The 13,393-nt window shown below is 33.5% G+C and overlaps 2 protein-coding genes across 2 annotated transcripts; both read right to left on the reverse strand.

Moving 5' to 3' along the window:
- Positions 1 to 5,563: 5,563 nt before the first annotated feature.
- LOC133338576 (uncharacterized) lies at positions 5,564 to 7,320 on the reverse strand. Its single transcript, XM_061546746.1, has 3 exons — positions 7,096 to 7,320; positions 6,818 to 7,010; positions 5,564 to 5,892 (listed from the first exon to the last, which is right to left on the reverse strand). The coding sequence occupies exons 1-3, from the start codon at positions 7,318 to 7,320 to the stop codon at positions 5,564 to 5,566; spliced, it is 747 nt and encodes a 248-aa protein (XP_061402730.1).
- Positions 7,321 to 8,827: 1,507 nt separating this feature from the next.
- On the reverse strand, positions 8,828 to 10,860 carry LOC133338577 (transmembrane reductase CYB561D2-like). The gene is made up of 3 exons (XM_061546747.1): positions 10,594 to 10,860; positions 9,210 to 9,402; positions 8,828 to 9,144 (listed from the first exon to the last, which is right to left on the reverse strand). Exons 1-3 carry the CDS (start codon positions 10,768 to 10,770, stop codon positions 8,828 to 8,830), a joined length of 687 nt encoding a protein of 228 aa, XP_061402731.1. The 5' UTR covers positions 10,771 to 10,860.
- Between the last annotated feature and the right edge of the window lie 2,533 nt (positions 10,861 to 13,393).

Raw genomic sequence — 13,393 nt, forward strand, 5'->3', positions numbered from 1 at the left:
ATTAAAAAATCCTTGCTTCCTTAGAAGTCTGAAAAAATTGTATTTAAAAAATCCACGCTTCTATAGGTGTCTGGAAATTTTTGTCTTTAAAAAATCCACGCTTCTATAGGTGTCTGGAAATTTTTGTCTTTAAAAATCCACGCTTCTATAGAGGTCCGAAAACATTTTTCTTTAAAAAATCCAAGACTCTATAGAGGCCCGAAGAAAAATATTCTTTAATTATTCAAAGTCTCAAGGTGCTCAAAACACAAAATATTCTTTAAAACTATGAAGCCTTAGAGGAGCCCAAAAAAAGTTCAAAATATAAACGCCTATGTCACCCCCGACAAATATTCTTTAAGAAAGCTACGCATCTATAAGACCTCAAAACAAAAAGAGCACGAAAAAATATTCTTTAAAAATCCACACTTCTATAGAGGGCAAAAAAAAAACATTCTTTAAAAAATCCCCTGGGCACTTTGGTTGGACTTTGAAAAATGTATTTTTAAATCATTCGCTCTTCGGATGGACTTTGAAAAAATTTTCTTTATACAATTTACGCTTCTGTGGAACCTAATTTTTTAGCCTACCTATTGGAGCTCGAAAAAATATGATATGAAAATTCGCCATTCTGCTTCATTAAGGGTTCGTAAAAAATCTATGCTTCTAAGGAGCCTGAATAATTATATAAGAAATTCGATTTCTTCAGTATGGAACCTTTCCAAAAGGTTCGTTCTTTGCATATAGATTCTTTTTTTGTTTTTTTCTCCCCTCATATTTTTAGTTCTTGACTCAGGTGGTGTATTGCGGTTTTAAGTATTTCCCAATTTCAAAAGGAATGGGAAATTGTAGTGGTTTTTCCCTCACTTTTACCTCTCGGCTGAGGTGGTGTAACCATGTTTTTTTTTAATACAGTCGAAATATATCCTTAATCGAAGGTTTTCAAAAGTGAAGAAGAAGAAAATTATGCGTTTTATATGAAATCGATAATAGTAAAAAATAATTTGCGAAATTGATCGCTATAAGCGACCGTTGTTACAAGCAATTTTGACTGGTATTAAAAACATTTTTTTTTTTGGGGACAGGCTGTGAAAATTACATTTTTGTTGTTGAGACCTCGTATTGTTCTCTTGACTCCCCGTATTATATGTCTTCTTGCCTCCTAGGTATCACTTCGGCACATTTGAAACATTTTTATTATCATCACAAACTTTTTTTACATTACTTAACGGACGATTTTTTATAATGTATTTTATATTTTTTTATAATTCATTTTTGAAACATTTTTCTATTTTAATATTTACAATATTATTTTTATTTTAAATTTAAAAACACCTTTTTATTATTTTAATTTTAAAAATAGTTTTTTTTATTATTTTAATTTTGACAATCTTTTCTATATATATTTTATTATTTATAATTATGTAATTTATTATTCTATGATTAGCAAATATCTTAAGCCAAATAATTCAATAAGAACGTGATAATTATTATTACAATTTATTTATTATAATATCGAAATATATATTTATATATGTGTAAATTCCATATAGTTAGAGAAGAGCCAGTTTTTTTTTTGTAATTTTCTTAAATAAATAATATTGTGAGGATAAAGGGAAATCATTCCCAAAAATACACAAAAAAATCCGTCACACATGGCACCCTTAAAAATATTCTTTAAAAATCTAAGATTAAAGTGGTCCCAAAACACTTGAAAATATTCTTGAAAAGTTAAAAAGGCTACCAAACTTTGGAAAATATCAATGAAAAATCTACGCCCATGAAGCTAATTTGGGATTTAAAAACTTCTTTAAGAATACACTCCTAAAAACTCGTAAGACACCCCTAAATAGCTTCAAGGGCACCTGAAAATATTCCTTAAAAAATCCTCGCCTAAATAGCTTCAAGGGAACCCAGAAATATTCAACAAAAATCCATGCCTAAATAAGTCGTAAGTCACCTGAAAATATTCTTTAAACATTCACGCCTAGTTGACACCCAAGAAATCTAGAAATATTCTTTAAAAATTCACGCCTAATTGGCTTCAAAGGTACCTAAAAAATATCTTTAAAAATTCACATCTAATTGGCTTCAGAGGCACCTAAACAAATGTCTTTAAAAATCCCCGCCTAATTGGCTTCCAAAACACCTCGAAATTTTCTTTCAAAATCCACGCCTATTGACCGCCCAAAACAACAGAAAACATAGAATCAATGATTCAGGGTAGACCCTCATATAACTGTAATTCCCATTATTTGTATTTTGGCTAGTTTGTACACATTTTTCAACCCAGTTTGGCTCTAATTCAATATGTTGGGTTATCAATGGATGTCGAATTATCCTGCCGAAAATCGATCAATATCGGTCTACTTTTTAGTACCCATATATATGTACCCCTGATTTTCGGTATTTTGGGTAGTTCGAGCATATTTTGGGTTTTCATTGGGTGACCAATGTTTATACCAAGAATTATCAATATAGGTCCACCTTTTTTGGGTTGCCCTCATATAACGGAATACCAATATTAGGTGATTTGCGCAGGTTTTTCAAACGAATTGGATGAAATTCGGAATTTTAGATTCTTATTTTCCAAATCATACCAAAAATTAATTATATTGGTTCGCTTTTTAAGGTGTCCTCCATATAATGGTACCCCAAAATTTTCGTTATTTTGTGAAATTTTTGTCAATTTTTCAACCGAATTGGCTCTAATTTGATATTTTGACCTCTCATTGGGTGGCAAATCTTCATACCAAAAATTAATTATATTGGTTCGCAATATTGGGCCAACTGAGGCGTGGATTTATTAAAGAATAATTTTCAAGGGCCAACTGAGGCGTGGATTTAATAAAGAATATTTTTCAAGGGCCAACTGAGGCGTGGATTTAATAAAGAATGATTTTTCAAGGGCCAATGAGGCGTAGATTTAATAAAGAAGTCCCCACATATTTTTCAAGGGCCATCCGGGGGTGGATTTAATATTTTGGATTTTTATTCAAGGGCCATCTCGTGGAATCATCAATTTTTCAGCCAAAAATGTAAACAAACAAATTATCAATTTATTTTAAAAATTTGTTGTTGAAAAGGTCAACATTTTGACGAAAAATAAACAATACAAATTATATTTATTTTAAAAATGAAATATTTTCGAATCCTCAAAATAAAATTTGAGAAACATGAATGAAAATCTATTAAATTTATATTTCTATCGCTTCCACACCTTTCCTGTAATTGAGCTTATATGTGAAAATGAAAATGCAGGGAATTGCGAGTTATTCCATGAAGAAAGATGTGCTTCCTCAAACTTTCCCAGCAGGCAGATTGAGAAAATTGAATACGGGAGCACATTTAATAAAGAACTATTTCAAATTTTATGCGTTCCCAATTTTCCTGTTGGGTGATTTTTCAAAACATAATTTGTCAATTTCAGATTGACACTAGTATTACGTTGGAATCAAATCAGCTGGGGTTTGCTGTTACCTTTTATAATTGTACCAGTGAATTTTGATGGCACCTTTCCTGTAATTGAGCTTATATGTGTAACACATATGAAAATGCAGGGAATTGCGAGTTATTCCATGAAGAAAGATGTGCTTCCTCAAACTTTCCCAGCAGGCAGATTGAGAAAATTGAATACGGGAGCACATTTAATAAAGAACAATTTCAAATTTTATGCGTTCCAAATTTTCCTGTTGGGTGATTTTTCAAAACATAATTTGTCAATTTCAGATTGACACTAGTATTACGTTGGAATCAAATCAGCTGGGGTTTGCTGTTACCTTTTATAATTGTACCATGGAATTTTATTGGCATTTTTTCTATAGAAATGACAATATTTTTGCATTACAAAGTGACCAGGACGTTCTTCACAGTATATTTTCAATGAAACTTTGTGTTTTAACATATTCATCCCTCCCTATTTTTTAGACCCTAGGCCAATTTTTTGGCATTACAAAATAACTGGGACCTTCTTCACAGAATATTTTCACTATTACTCCATGATTTTACATATTCATACCTCTTTTTTTTAAACCCTTGCCCAATTCATTCTTCCTTGAGAATGAAATGTATTTTGTTTTCTCTTGGCATCAACTTACCATGACATATAGCCCCCATATCTAAGTCCCGATTGATTTATTTTTGAAAATTTTCATTTTTCCCTTGAACCTATTTTTTCAAAGAAAATACAAAAAATACTGGCCTCTTCACCTCTCCTCAAGATAATACGATGGAATAGAAAAAAAAACAAGTAAACAATAGCACACTAATCAAAATAATAATAATAATTAAAATTAATAATAACTAAAAAAATAATAAATAAAATTATGCCTTTAAAGTGCTTTATTTTGAATAAATAACTCTTCAGAAAAAATAAGAAAATATTTTAACAGAGATAAAAAGTAAACAGAATCTCACACACGATTAATAATTACAAACTATTTATTATGACTGGCTAAAAAAATTATTGTATGTATAAATATTACTATTAAAAATATATTTTGTTTGAAAATTCTAAAGTTAATTTTCTTTAAAATTTTAAATACAGTGGCTCTCAAATTGGAAGAAGAGAATTTTTTTTCAAATTGTATTTTCAATATAACAAGGATTTAAAATAACTTATTTAGACAGATGGAATTCTAATTAGACCATCATATTTTTGAAATATTGTTGAAATTGGTACTGAATTCCTTAAGAAAATTATTCGTTTTTTTGTTCTTATAAACCTAAATTGTTATTTTGTCCACCTTCCTAAAAGCATTTTAATTGAGCACTGTATATAAAAAAAAATTATATTTTATTTGAAAAAAATTGTCTATTTTATTTCATAAATTTATTACGATTTTATATTTATATATAATTTTTTATTAAATTTTTATATATCACCTTATCTAATGCTATAATACACACACACAAACAAGTATTATTTATATTTGATTTAAAAAAAAGAAAAAAAAAAAATCTAGAAAAACAAATTTAAAAAATGCACTAAAAATGATAGAAAAAAGAAAATGCTATTACAAAATAATAAAACTAAATGTTATAAAGAACATTCAAAACTAATATAAAAAATGTTTTTATTTTCAATACGGAATGTGGGATTTAATAAATGGGATTCAATTAAAAAAAAAAACAACTTAAAAATATAATGGAATTAGAGCTCCTGCTCAAAAAAAACCCTACTCTACTTCTCGATAAAAATTTTTTTCACAGGATCAAGGAAAAGGATTTTAATGGCCTGGACTTTTTAAATTGATTTAGAAAAATCAAATTCAAACACTTCAAAATTCAATTTAAAAAATCCACGAAAAAGGACTTCAATGGAACCATGGCCAGGATATTCTAAGGCTATATTTAAATTGATTTTAGAAAAATCAAATTTAAACATTTCAAAATTCAATAAAAATATTTTTCCCTGCGACAAGAAGAGGGACTTCGGGCTGGAACAAAAAATTTGACTATTTGTGAGGTCAAATTATTTAAACAAATATTGAAATATTGAAAGCTGTTAACCTGCAAAATTATTTCCCGTAGTGAAGTTTCTCCCAGGAGGCACCCCATTATAATTACCTGCAATTAATCCACCCTAACAACAACTGCTACTCCTCCACAACTTCGTATACACCAAACACCATATCGGACCATAGATCGTAAGTAACCATATTGCTGCGATACTTATTTGTATTAACCATTTAAAATCGTTATAGGTGGCTGCATCTAAAGAATATTCTATGAAAATGTTTGTATCGAAGGCGGTGAACATGCTCAACATCATCGCCGTGTAGGTCAATAGACCCCAAACGCTATGCAAAGTTTTTGTTAACATTGGCTGCACTACCTTTTTCATTTCATGGGCATACAAAGCACTCAGGCCGCTGAGGAGGGAGAATAGCAGCAAAATGGATGCTATGAGACCTGGAAAAGAAAGGAGATTGCGGATTAGAAATAATTTATTAATAAGAAAATAGATTTAAGTTTTTTGGCGCCTAGAAATTTCCTTTAAAAATCCACGCCTAATTGGCTTCCAAAACATCTCGAAATTTTCTTTAAAAATCCACGCCTAATTGGCTTCCAAAACACCTAGAAATTTTCTTTAAAAATCCACGCCTAATTGGCTTCCAAAACATCTCGAAATTTTCTTTAAAAATCCACGGCCAATTGGCTTCCAAAACATCTCGAAATTTTCTTTAAAAATCCACGGACAATTGGCTTCCAAAACATCTCGAAATTTTCTTTAAAAATCCACGCCTAATTGGCTTCCAAAACATCTCGAAATTTTCTTTAAAAAACCACGCCTAATTGGCTTCCAAAACATCTCGAAATTTTATTTAAAAATCCACGCTTCCAAAACACCTGGAAATTTTCTTTAAAAATCCATGCCTAATTGCCTTCGTAGGCACGCCTAATTGACTTCCAAAACATCTCGAAATTTTATTTAAAAATACACGCCTAATTGGCTTCCAAAACATCTCGAAATTTTATTTAAAAATACACGCCTAATTGGCTTCCAAAACATCTCAAAATATTCTTTAAAAATCCACGCCTAATTGCCTCCATAGGCACCTCAAAATATTCTTTAAAAATCCACGCCTAATTGCCTCCCTAGGCACCTAAAAATATTCTTTAAAAATCCACGCTTAATTGCTTCCCTAGCCACCTCAAAATATTCTTTAAAAATCCACGTCTAACTGGTCTCCCAAACACCTCAAAATATTCATTAAAAATCCACGCCTAATTGCCTCCAAATATACCTGAAAATATTCTTTAAAAATCCACGCCTAATTGGCTCCGAAGGTAGAAGAAAATATTTCTTTAAAAACGCCTCCCTCCCCTTACTTACCCACAATCCCGTGGATGCTGTGAAAATGCGTATCCTCAATCCAAATTTTAATTGCCACACCAATTAAGCCTAAAACGGAACCGCATAACTGCAATATCCAATGGGTTTTAGTTTTCTGAGAACGATCACATAACTTTGTCCTGGCATTGGCACGATAATAGGCCATTAGACCTTCAGACATTAGGCAGACAAACTACAAAATAAATCCGAAGAATAAGAGGAGGATGACGAAGTCATTAATTAGAAATAATAGTGACATCATTCGCTTTCCCACTTACACCAATCGTACAAAACACAGCATGAAATGGTATTTCCTCAATCGACAGCCGTAGGCACATCCAACACACATAGAGGGTTACGAAGCCCATTAGCAGGCGATTCAGGGAGATCAATAGAAACTCCACCACTTGACATTTTGTTATTGGCACTTGACCACCGGTTCTGTTGGTTGGGGTTTTGATTTTCTCTAGCTTATTGATTACAATTTTACCCGTTTGACGCATTTTATTTTCGAATTTGCATTTGAAGCGAATATTCTTCGATGTTTCAAAATTCTTCTATTACTAATCACTTCTCACGGAAATGACAACATCAGAAGCTATTGCTACTGTGATTGGAAGTTTGTCATTTGTCAGCAGCTTCTTATCGATCAACTTCATTCGAAGAACGGAGGAGGAGATACGACAAAGGTGGTGGTGTAATCAAATGTGCATATCATATCAAGGGGGATACATACCGATATTGAACTGGAGGTGGGAGTTGCTCATCTTATGTTATCTTTGCGACCTGATTTAAATGTTCAAGATATTTATTTTCACTTGTCCCTCTCAATAGACGCCTGAAAGTATTCTTTAAAAATCCACGCCTAATTGGCTCCCAAGTTAGCTGAAAATATTTTTTAAAAATCCACGCCTAATTGGCTCCCAAGTTAGCTGAAAATATTCTTTAAAAATCCACGCCTAATTGGCTCCCAAGTTAGCTGAAAATATTCTTAAAAAATCCACGCCTAATTGGCTCCCAAGTTAGCTGAAAATATTCTTTAAAAATCCACGCCTAATTGGCTCCCAAGTTAGCTGAAAATATTCTTTAAAAATCCACGCCTAATTGGCTCCCAAGTTAGCTGAAAATATTCTTTAAAAATCCACGCCTAATTGGCTCCCAAGTTAGCTGAAAATATTCTTTAAAAATCCACGCCTAATTGGCTCCCAAGTTAGCTGAAAATATTCTTTAAAAATCCACGCCTAATTGGCTCCCAAGTTAGCTGAAAATATTCTTAAAAATAAAAATCCACGCCTAATTGGCTCCCAAGTTAGCTGAAAATATTCTTTAAAAATCCACGCCTAATTGGCTCCCAAGTTAGCTGAAAATATTCTTTAAAAATCCACGCCTAATTGGCTCCCAAGTTAGCTGAAAATATTCTTTAAAAATCCACGCCTAATTGGCTCCCAAGTTAGCTGAAAATATTCTTTAAAAAAAATCCAAGTTAGCTGAAAATATTCTTTAAAAATCCACGCCTAATTGGCTCCCAAGTTAGCTGAAAATATTCTTTAAAAATCCACGCCTAATTGGCTCCCAAGTTAGCTGAAAATATTCTTTAAAAATCCACGCCTAATTGGCTTCCAAAAGACCTCAAAATACTCTTTAAAAATCCACGCCTAATTGGCCCCCCAAGTTAGCTAAAAATATTCCTTAAAAAATCCACGCCTAATTGGTTCCCAAGTTAGCTGAAAATATTCTATAAAAAATCCACGCCTAATTGGTTCCCAAGTTAGCTGAAAATATTCTATAAAAATCCACGCATATTTATTGGCTCCCAGTGCGCCAAAAAATATGCTTCAAAGATTCTCGCCCATTGTGGCGTATGAATGTTGACAACACTTATACGCCTTGAACTCTTTTTTTATTTTGAATCAGACTTTATTATTATATAATATATTTTTATAAAGTATAATTTTTATATATAATCTATAAATAAAAATCACAATAAATAATATATAAAAAAATAATTATTTATCTATAATGTTTATAAATGCTGCGCATTTTATGCATCAGCGATTTCAATGGACCCCATGAGGACAGTAAGAGTGTCAGCAAAGTCAACACCTTCATTAAGATGGTGAAGTCATGGGATGGTGTCTTACGTGAAAAGAATCCCGTTGTATAGCCATAATATTGGGCCGATAAGGCCACAGCAAATGTCACCAGACCCAATAGATTATGGAAGCTTTTGTTCAACAGTGGACTAAGGCACCGTTTCAAACGCATCGAATAGAGAGCCGAGAGACCGGAGATTAAACTGATCCAGCATAAAATGAAGGCAGCAAAACCTGCAAATATTTGAAGGGAGGTTAAAGATTTTTATTTTTCAATTATGGGTTACACTTGGACTTACCCAATTTCCCATGTGTAGAGTGCAGTGAGAAACCTTTTTGTAAAATTTTAATAATAACCCCAGCAATGCCACAGGCACCACCCAATGCCTGTAGTACCCAATGTATGGTGGTCTTGGTGGTGCGACGATAATTATATGTCAAGACATTGTGATTGTAGAGGCACATGATACCTTCAGCCATAAGAAATGAGAACTGCAAAGAGAAGGAAAACCATACAAATTAATATAACTGGGTCTTCGATGCGAATAAGTGGTGTCAACACGTATACGCCCATGTGAGGATTTCTGAAAAACAGATTATTAGAGAATATTTCGAGGTGCTTTGGAAGCCAATTAGGCGTGGATTTTTAAAGAATATTTTGAGGTTCCTAGGGAGCCAATTAGTCGTGGATTTTTAAAGAATATTTTGAGGTGCCTAGGGAGGAAATTAGGCGTAGTTTTTTAAAGAATATTTTGAGGTTCCTAGGGAGCCAATTAAGCGTGGATTTTTAAAGAATATTTTGAGGTTCCTAGGGAGGCAATTAGGCGTGGTTTTTTAAAGAATATTTTGAGGTGGCTAGGGAGCCAATTAGGCGTGGATTTTTAAAGAATATTTTGAAGTTCCTAGGGAGCCAATTAGGCGTGGATTTTTAAAGAATATTTTGAGGTTCCTAGGGAGCCAATTAGGCGTGGATTTTTAAAGAATATTTTGAGGTGCCTAGGGAGGAAATTAGGCGTGGATTTTTAAAGAATATTTTCAGGTTCCTAGGGAGGCAATTAGGCGTGGATTTTTAAAGAATATTTTGAGGTGCCTAGGGAAGCAATTAGGCGTGGATTTTTAAAGAATATTCTGTGGTGCCTAGGGAGGCAATTAGGCGTGGATTTTTAAAGAATATTTTGAGGTTCCTAGGGAGCCAATTAGGCGTGGATTTTTAAAGAATATTTTGAGGTGCCTAGGGAGGAAATTAGGCGTGGATTTTTAAAGAATATTTTGAGGTTCCTAAGGAGGAAATTAGGCGTGGATTTTTAAAGAATATTTTGAGGTGCCTAGAGAGGCAATTAGGCGTGGATTTTTAAAGAATATTTTCAGGTGCCTAGAGAGGCAATTAGGCGTGGATTTTTAAAGAATATTTTCAGGTGCCTAGGGAGGCAATTAGGCGTGGATTTTTAAAGAATATTTTCATGTGCCTAGGGAGGCAATTAGGCGTGGATTTTGAAAGAACATTTTCAGGTGCCTAGGGAAGCAATTAGGCGTGGATTTTGTAAGAATATTTTCAGGTGCCTAGGGAGGCAATTAGGCGTGGATTTTGTAAGAATATTTTCAGGTGCCTAGGGAGGCAATTAGGCGTGGATTTTGTAAGAATATTTTGAGGATTTTTAAAATTTAACTGTTTTCTGTACTTACCCCTATTGTTACGAGCCATGCATGCAAGGCTGTTCCCGCCAATCCATTACGCAAACACATCCACGACATCCATATCGTCACAAAGCCAATACAAATCTGATTCAAAACATTGAGAAAATAATCGATGCGTTGATGAATTTGACGCATTTCACTGTTCGGCATGGTGTCAATGGACATTTTACCCAAACGCGATGTCAACGAGGAACGGGTATATAAATTTGTAGTCGAGGTGTATGGCAAACTTTGATAGCCAATTGCGGTGGTTGTTGTTGTCGCTGAAGTTGTTGTACTCTCGTTATCCTCTTCTGCTCCTTCTCCTCCTGCGGTGGCTGTATCCACAGAATCGTTACTAATCGAAATTTTAAACGTTGTGCTGCCGTAGTCTGTTCGTATTGTACTGCTGGACGTGGTAGTGTTTCGGTTAGGCATTGTGTTTTATTTTTCGACGTTAGAATATTTGTTGTTGTTGGTGCTGTTGTTGTTGTGTTTTGTTTATAATTTATTTATATTTCGTAATTATTAATTGTTAATGTGTGTTTTACTTTAAATGTTGTTACTTGTTGCGTTCTGGAGTTGTTGTTGGTGGTGGTGCTCCACTTGCCGGCATTCTCTCTTATCTCGGAATGTGTCTATTTTCTTCTTTTGGGTGTTTGTCTTTGTGTTTTTGAATATTTCGTAAACCTTTTACTTTAGTTTCAACTACAGCAACAATAAAAAAAGCTCTGCAAATGAAAAGACAACAAAAACAACAACAACAATAAATAAAAAAAATGATAAGAAATCTATTTTGTTAAAATAAAAATTTGATTTGTTGTTCTCTCTATTAGATTTATAACAAAATGTCCGAATACCCTACACTACGTAGTGACGGATTTTCCAAACCCAAAGAAAGCTCTATAGGTTTGGATTTTTAAAGAATATTTTCAGCTACCTTCAAAGCCAATAAGGCGTGGATTTTTAAAGAATATTTTCAGGGGTCTTGGTAACCAATTAGGCGTGGATTTTTAAAGAATATTTTCAGGGGTCTTGGTAACCAATTAGGCGTGGATTTTTAAAGAATATTTCTAGGTGCTTTGGAAGCCAATAAGGCGTGGATTTTTAAAGAATATTTTCAGGGGCTTTGGAAGCCATTTAGGCGTGGATTTTTAAATAAAATTTTCAGGGGCTTTGGAAGCCATTTAGGCGTGGATTTTTAAAGAATATTTTCAGGGGTATTGGTAGCCAATAAGGCGTGGATTTTTAAAGAATATTTTCAGGGGTCTTGGTAACCAATTAGGCGTGGATTTTTAAAGAATATTTTCAGGGGTCTTGGTAACCAATTAGGCGTGGATTTTTAAAGAATATTTTCAGGGGTCTTGGTAACCAATTAGGCGTGGATTTTTAAAGAATATTTTCAGGGGTCTTGGTAACCAATTAGGCGTGGATTTTTAAAGAATATTTTCAGGGGTCTTGGTAACCAATTAGGCGTGGATTTTTAAAGAATATTTTCAGGGGTCTTGGTAACCAATTAGGCGTGGATTTTTAAAGAATATTTTCAGGGGTCTTGGTAACCAATTAGGCGTGGATTTTTAAAGAATATTTTCAGGGGTCTTGGTAACCAATTAGGCGTGGATTTTTAAAGAATATTTTCAGGGGTCTTGGTAAGCAATTAGGCGTGGATTTTTAAAGAATATTTTCAGGGGTCTTGGTAACCAATTAGGCGTGGATTTTTAAAGAATATTTTCAGGGGTCTTGGTAACCAATTAGGCGTGGATTTTTAAAGAATATTTTCAGGGGTCTTGGTAACCAATTAGGCGTGGATTTTTAAAGAATATTTTCAGGGGTCTTGGTAACCAATTAGGCGTGGATTTTTAAAGAATATTTTCAGGGGTCTTGGTAACCAATTAGGCGTGGATTTTTAATATTTTCAGGGGTCTTGGTATTAGGCGTGGATTTTTAAAGAATATTTTCAGGTGGTCTTGGTAACCAATTAGGCGTGGATTTTTAAAGAATATTTTCAGGGGTCTTGGTAACCAATTAGGCGTGGATTTTTAAAGAATATTTTCAGGGGTCTTGGTAACCAATTAGGCGTGGATTTTTAAAGAATATTTTCAGGGGTCTTGGTAACCAATTAGGCGTGGATTTTTAAAGAATATTTTCAGGGGTCTTGGTAACCAATTAGGCGTGGATTTTTAAAGAATATTTTCAGGGGTCTTGGTAACCAATTAGGCGTGGATTTTTAAAGAATATTTTCAGGGGTCTTGGTAACCAATTAGGCGTGGATTTTTAAAGAATATTTTCAGGGGTCTTGGTAACCAATTAGGCGTGGATTTTTAAAGAATATTTTCAGGGGTCTTGGTAACCAATTAGGCGTGGATTTTTAAAGAATATTTTCAGGGGTCTTGGTAACCAATTAGGCGTGGATTTTAATACACTCTTTGCAGGGTTTATAGTAGACTACGGCGACTAACATTTCGTCACCATTTTCCGATTTTCTGTGCTTTTTATTTACCCAACTAATTTTTGTTGTAATAGCTTACTAAAATAGCTGTCAGTCAACACCACCATCTGCCAGCTGATAAAATAGAGGCCATTGTCAGTTATTTGATCGACAGGGAAGGGCTGTAGTGGTGGTGTGTAAACATTTCCATGTCTAACACAATTAAGCTATTCATATCGATCGAAGGTGGTACCATGTGCATAGAAGTGTGAAGTGTGCGATGCTTATCGAGAGCCGGAAAAAATCGATTTTAAACGCCTCAATGAAATTATTCAATCTATGTACAGTTAGTTGATTGGTGATGATGGAATTTGATACCAG

Source organism: Musca vetustissima, unplaced genomic scaffold, assembly GCF_032173495.1.
Source record: "Musca vetustissima isolate MV318-11 ecotype Yass unplaced genomic scaffold, APGP_CSIRO_Mvet_v1 utg24406, whole genome shotgun sequence".
In the NCBI taxonomy this organism is placed as follows: domain Eukaryota; kingdom Metazoa; phylum Arthropoda; class Insecta; order Diptera; family Muscidae; genus Musca; species Musca vetustissima.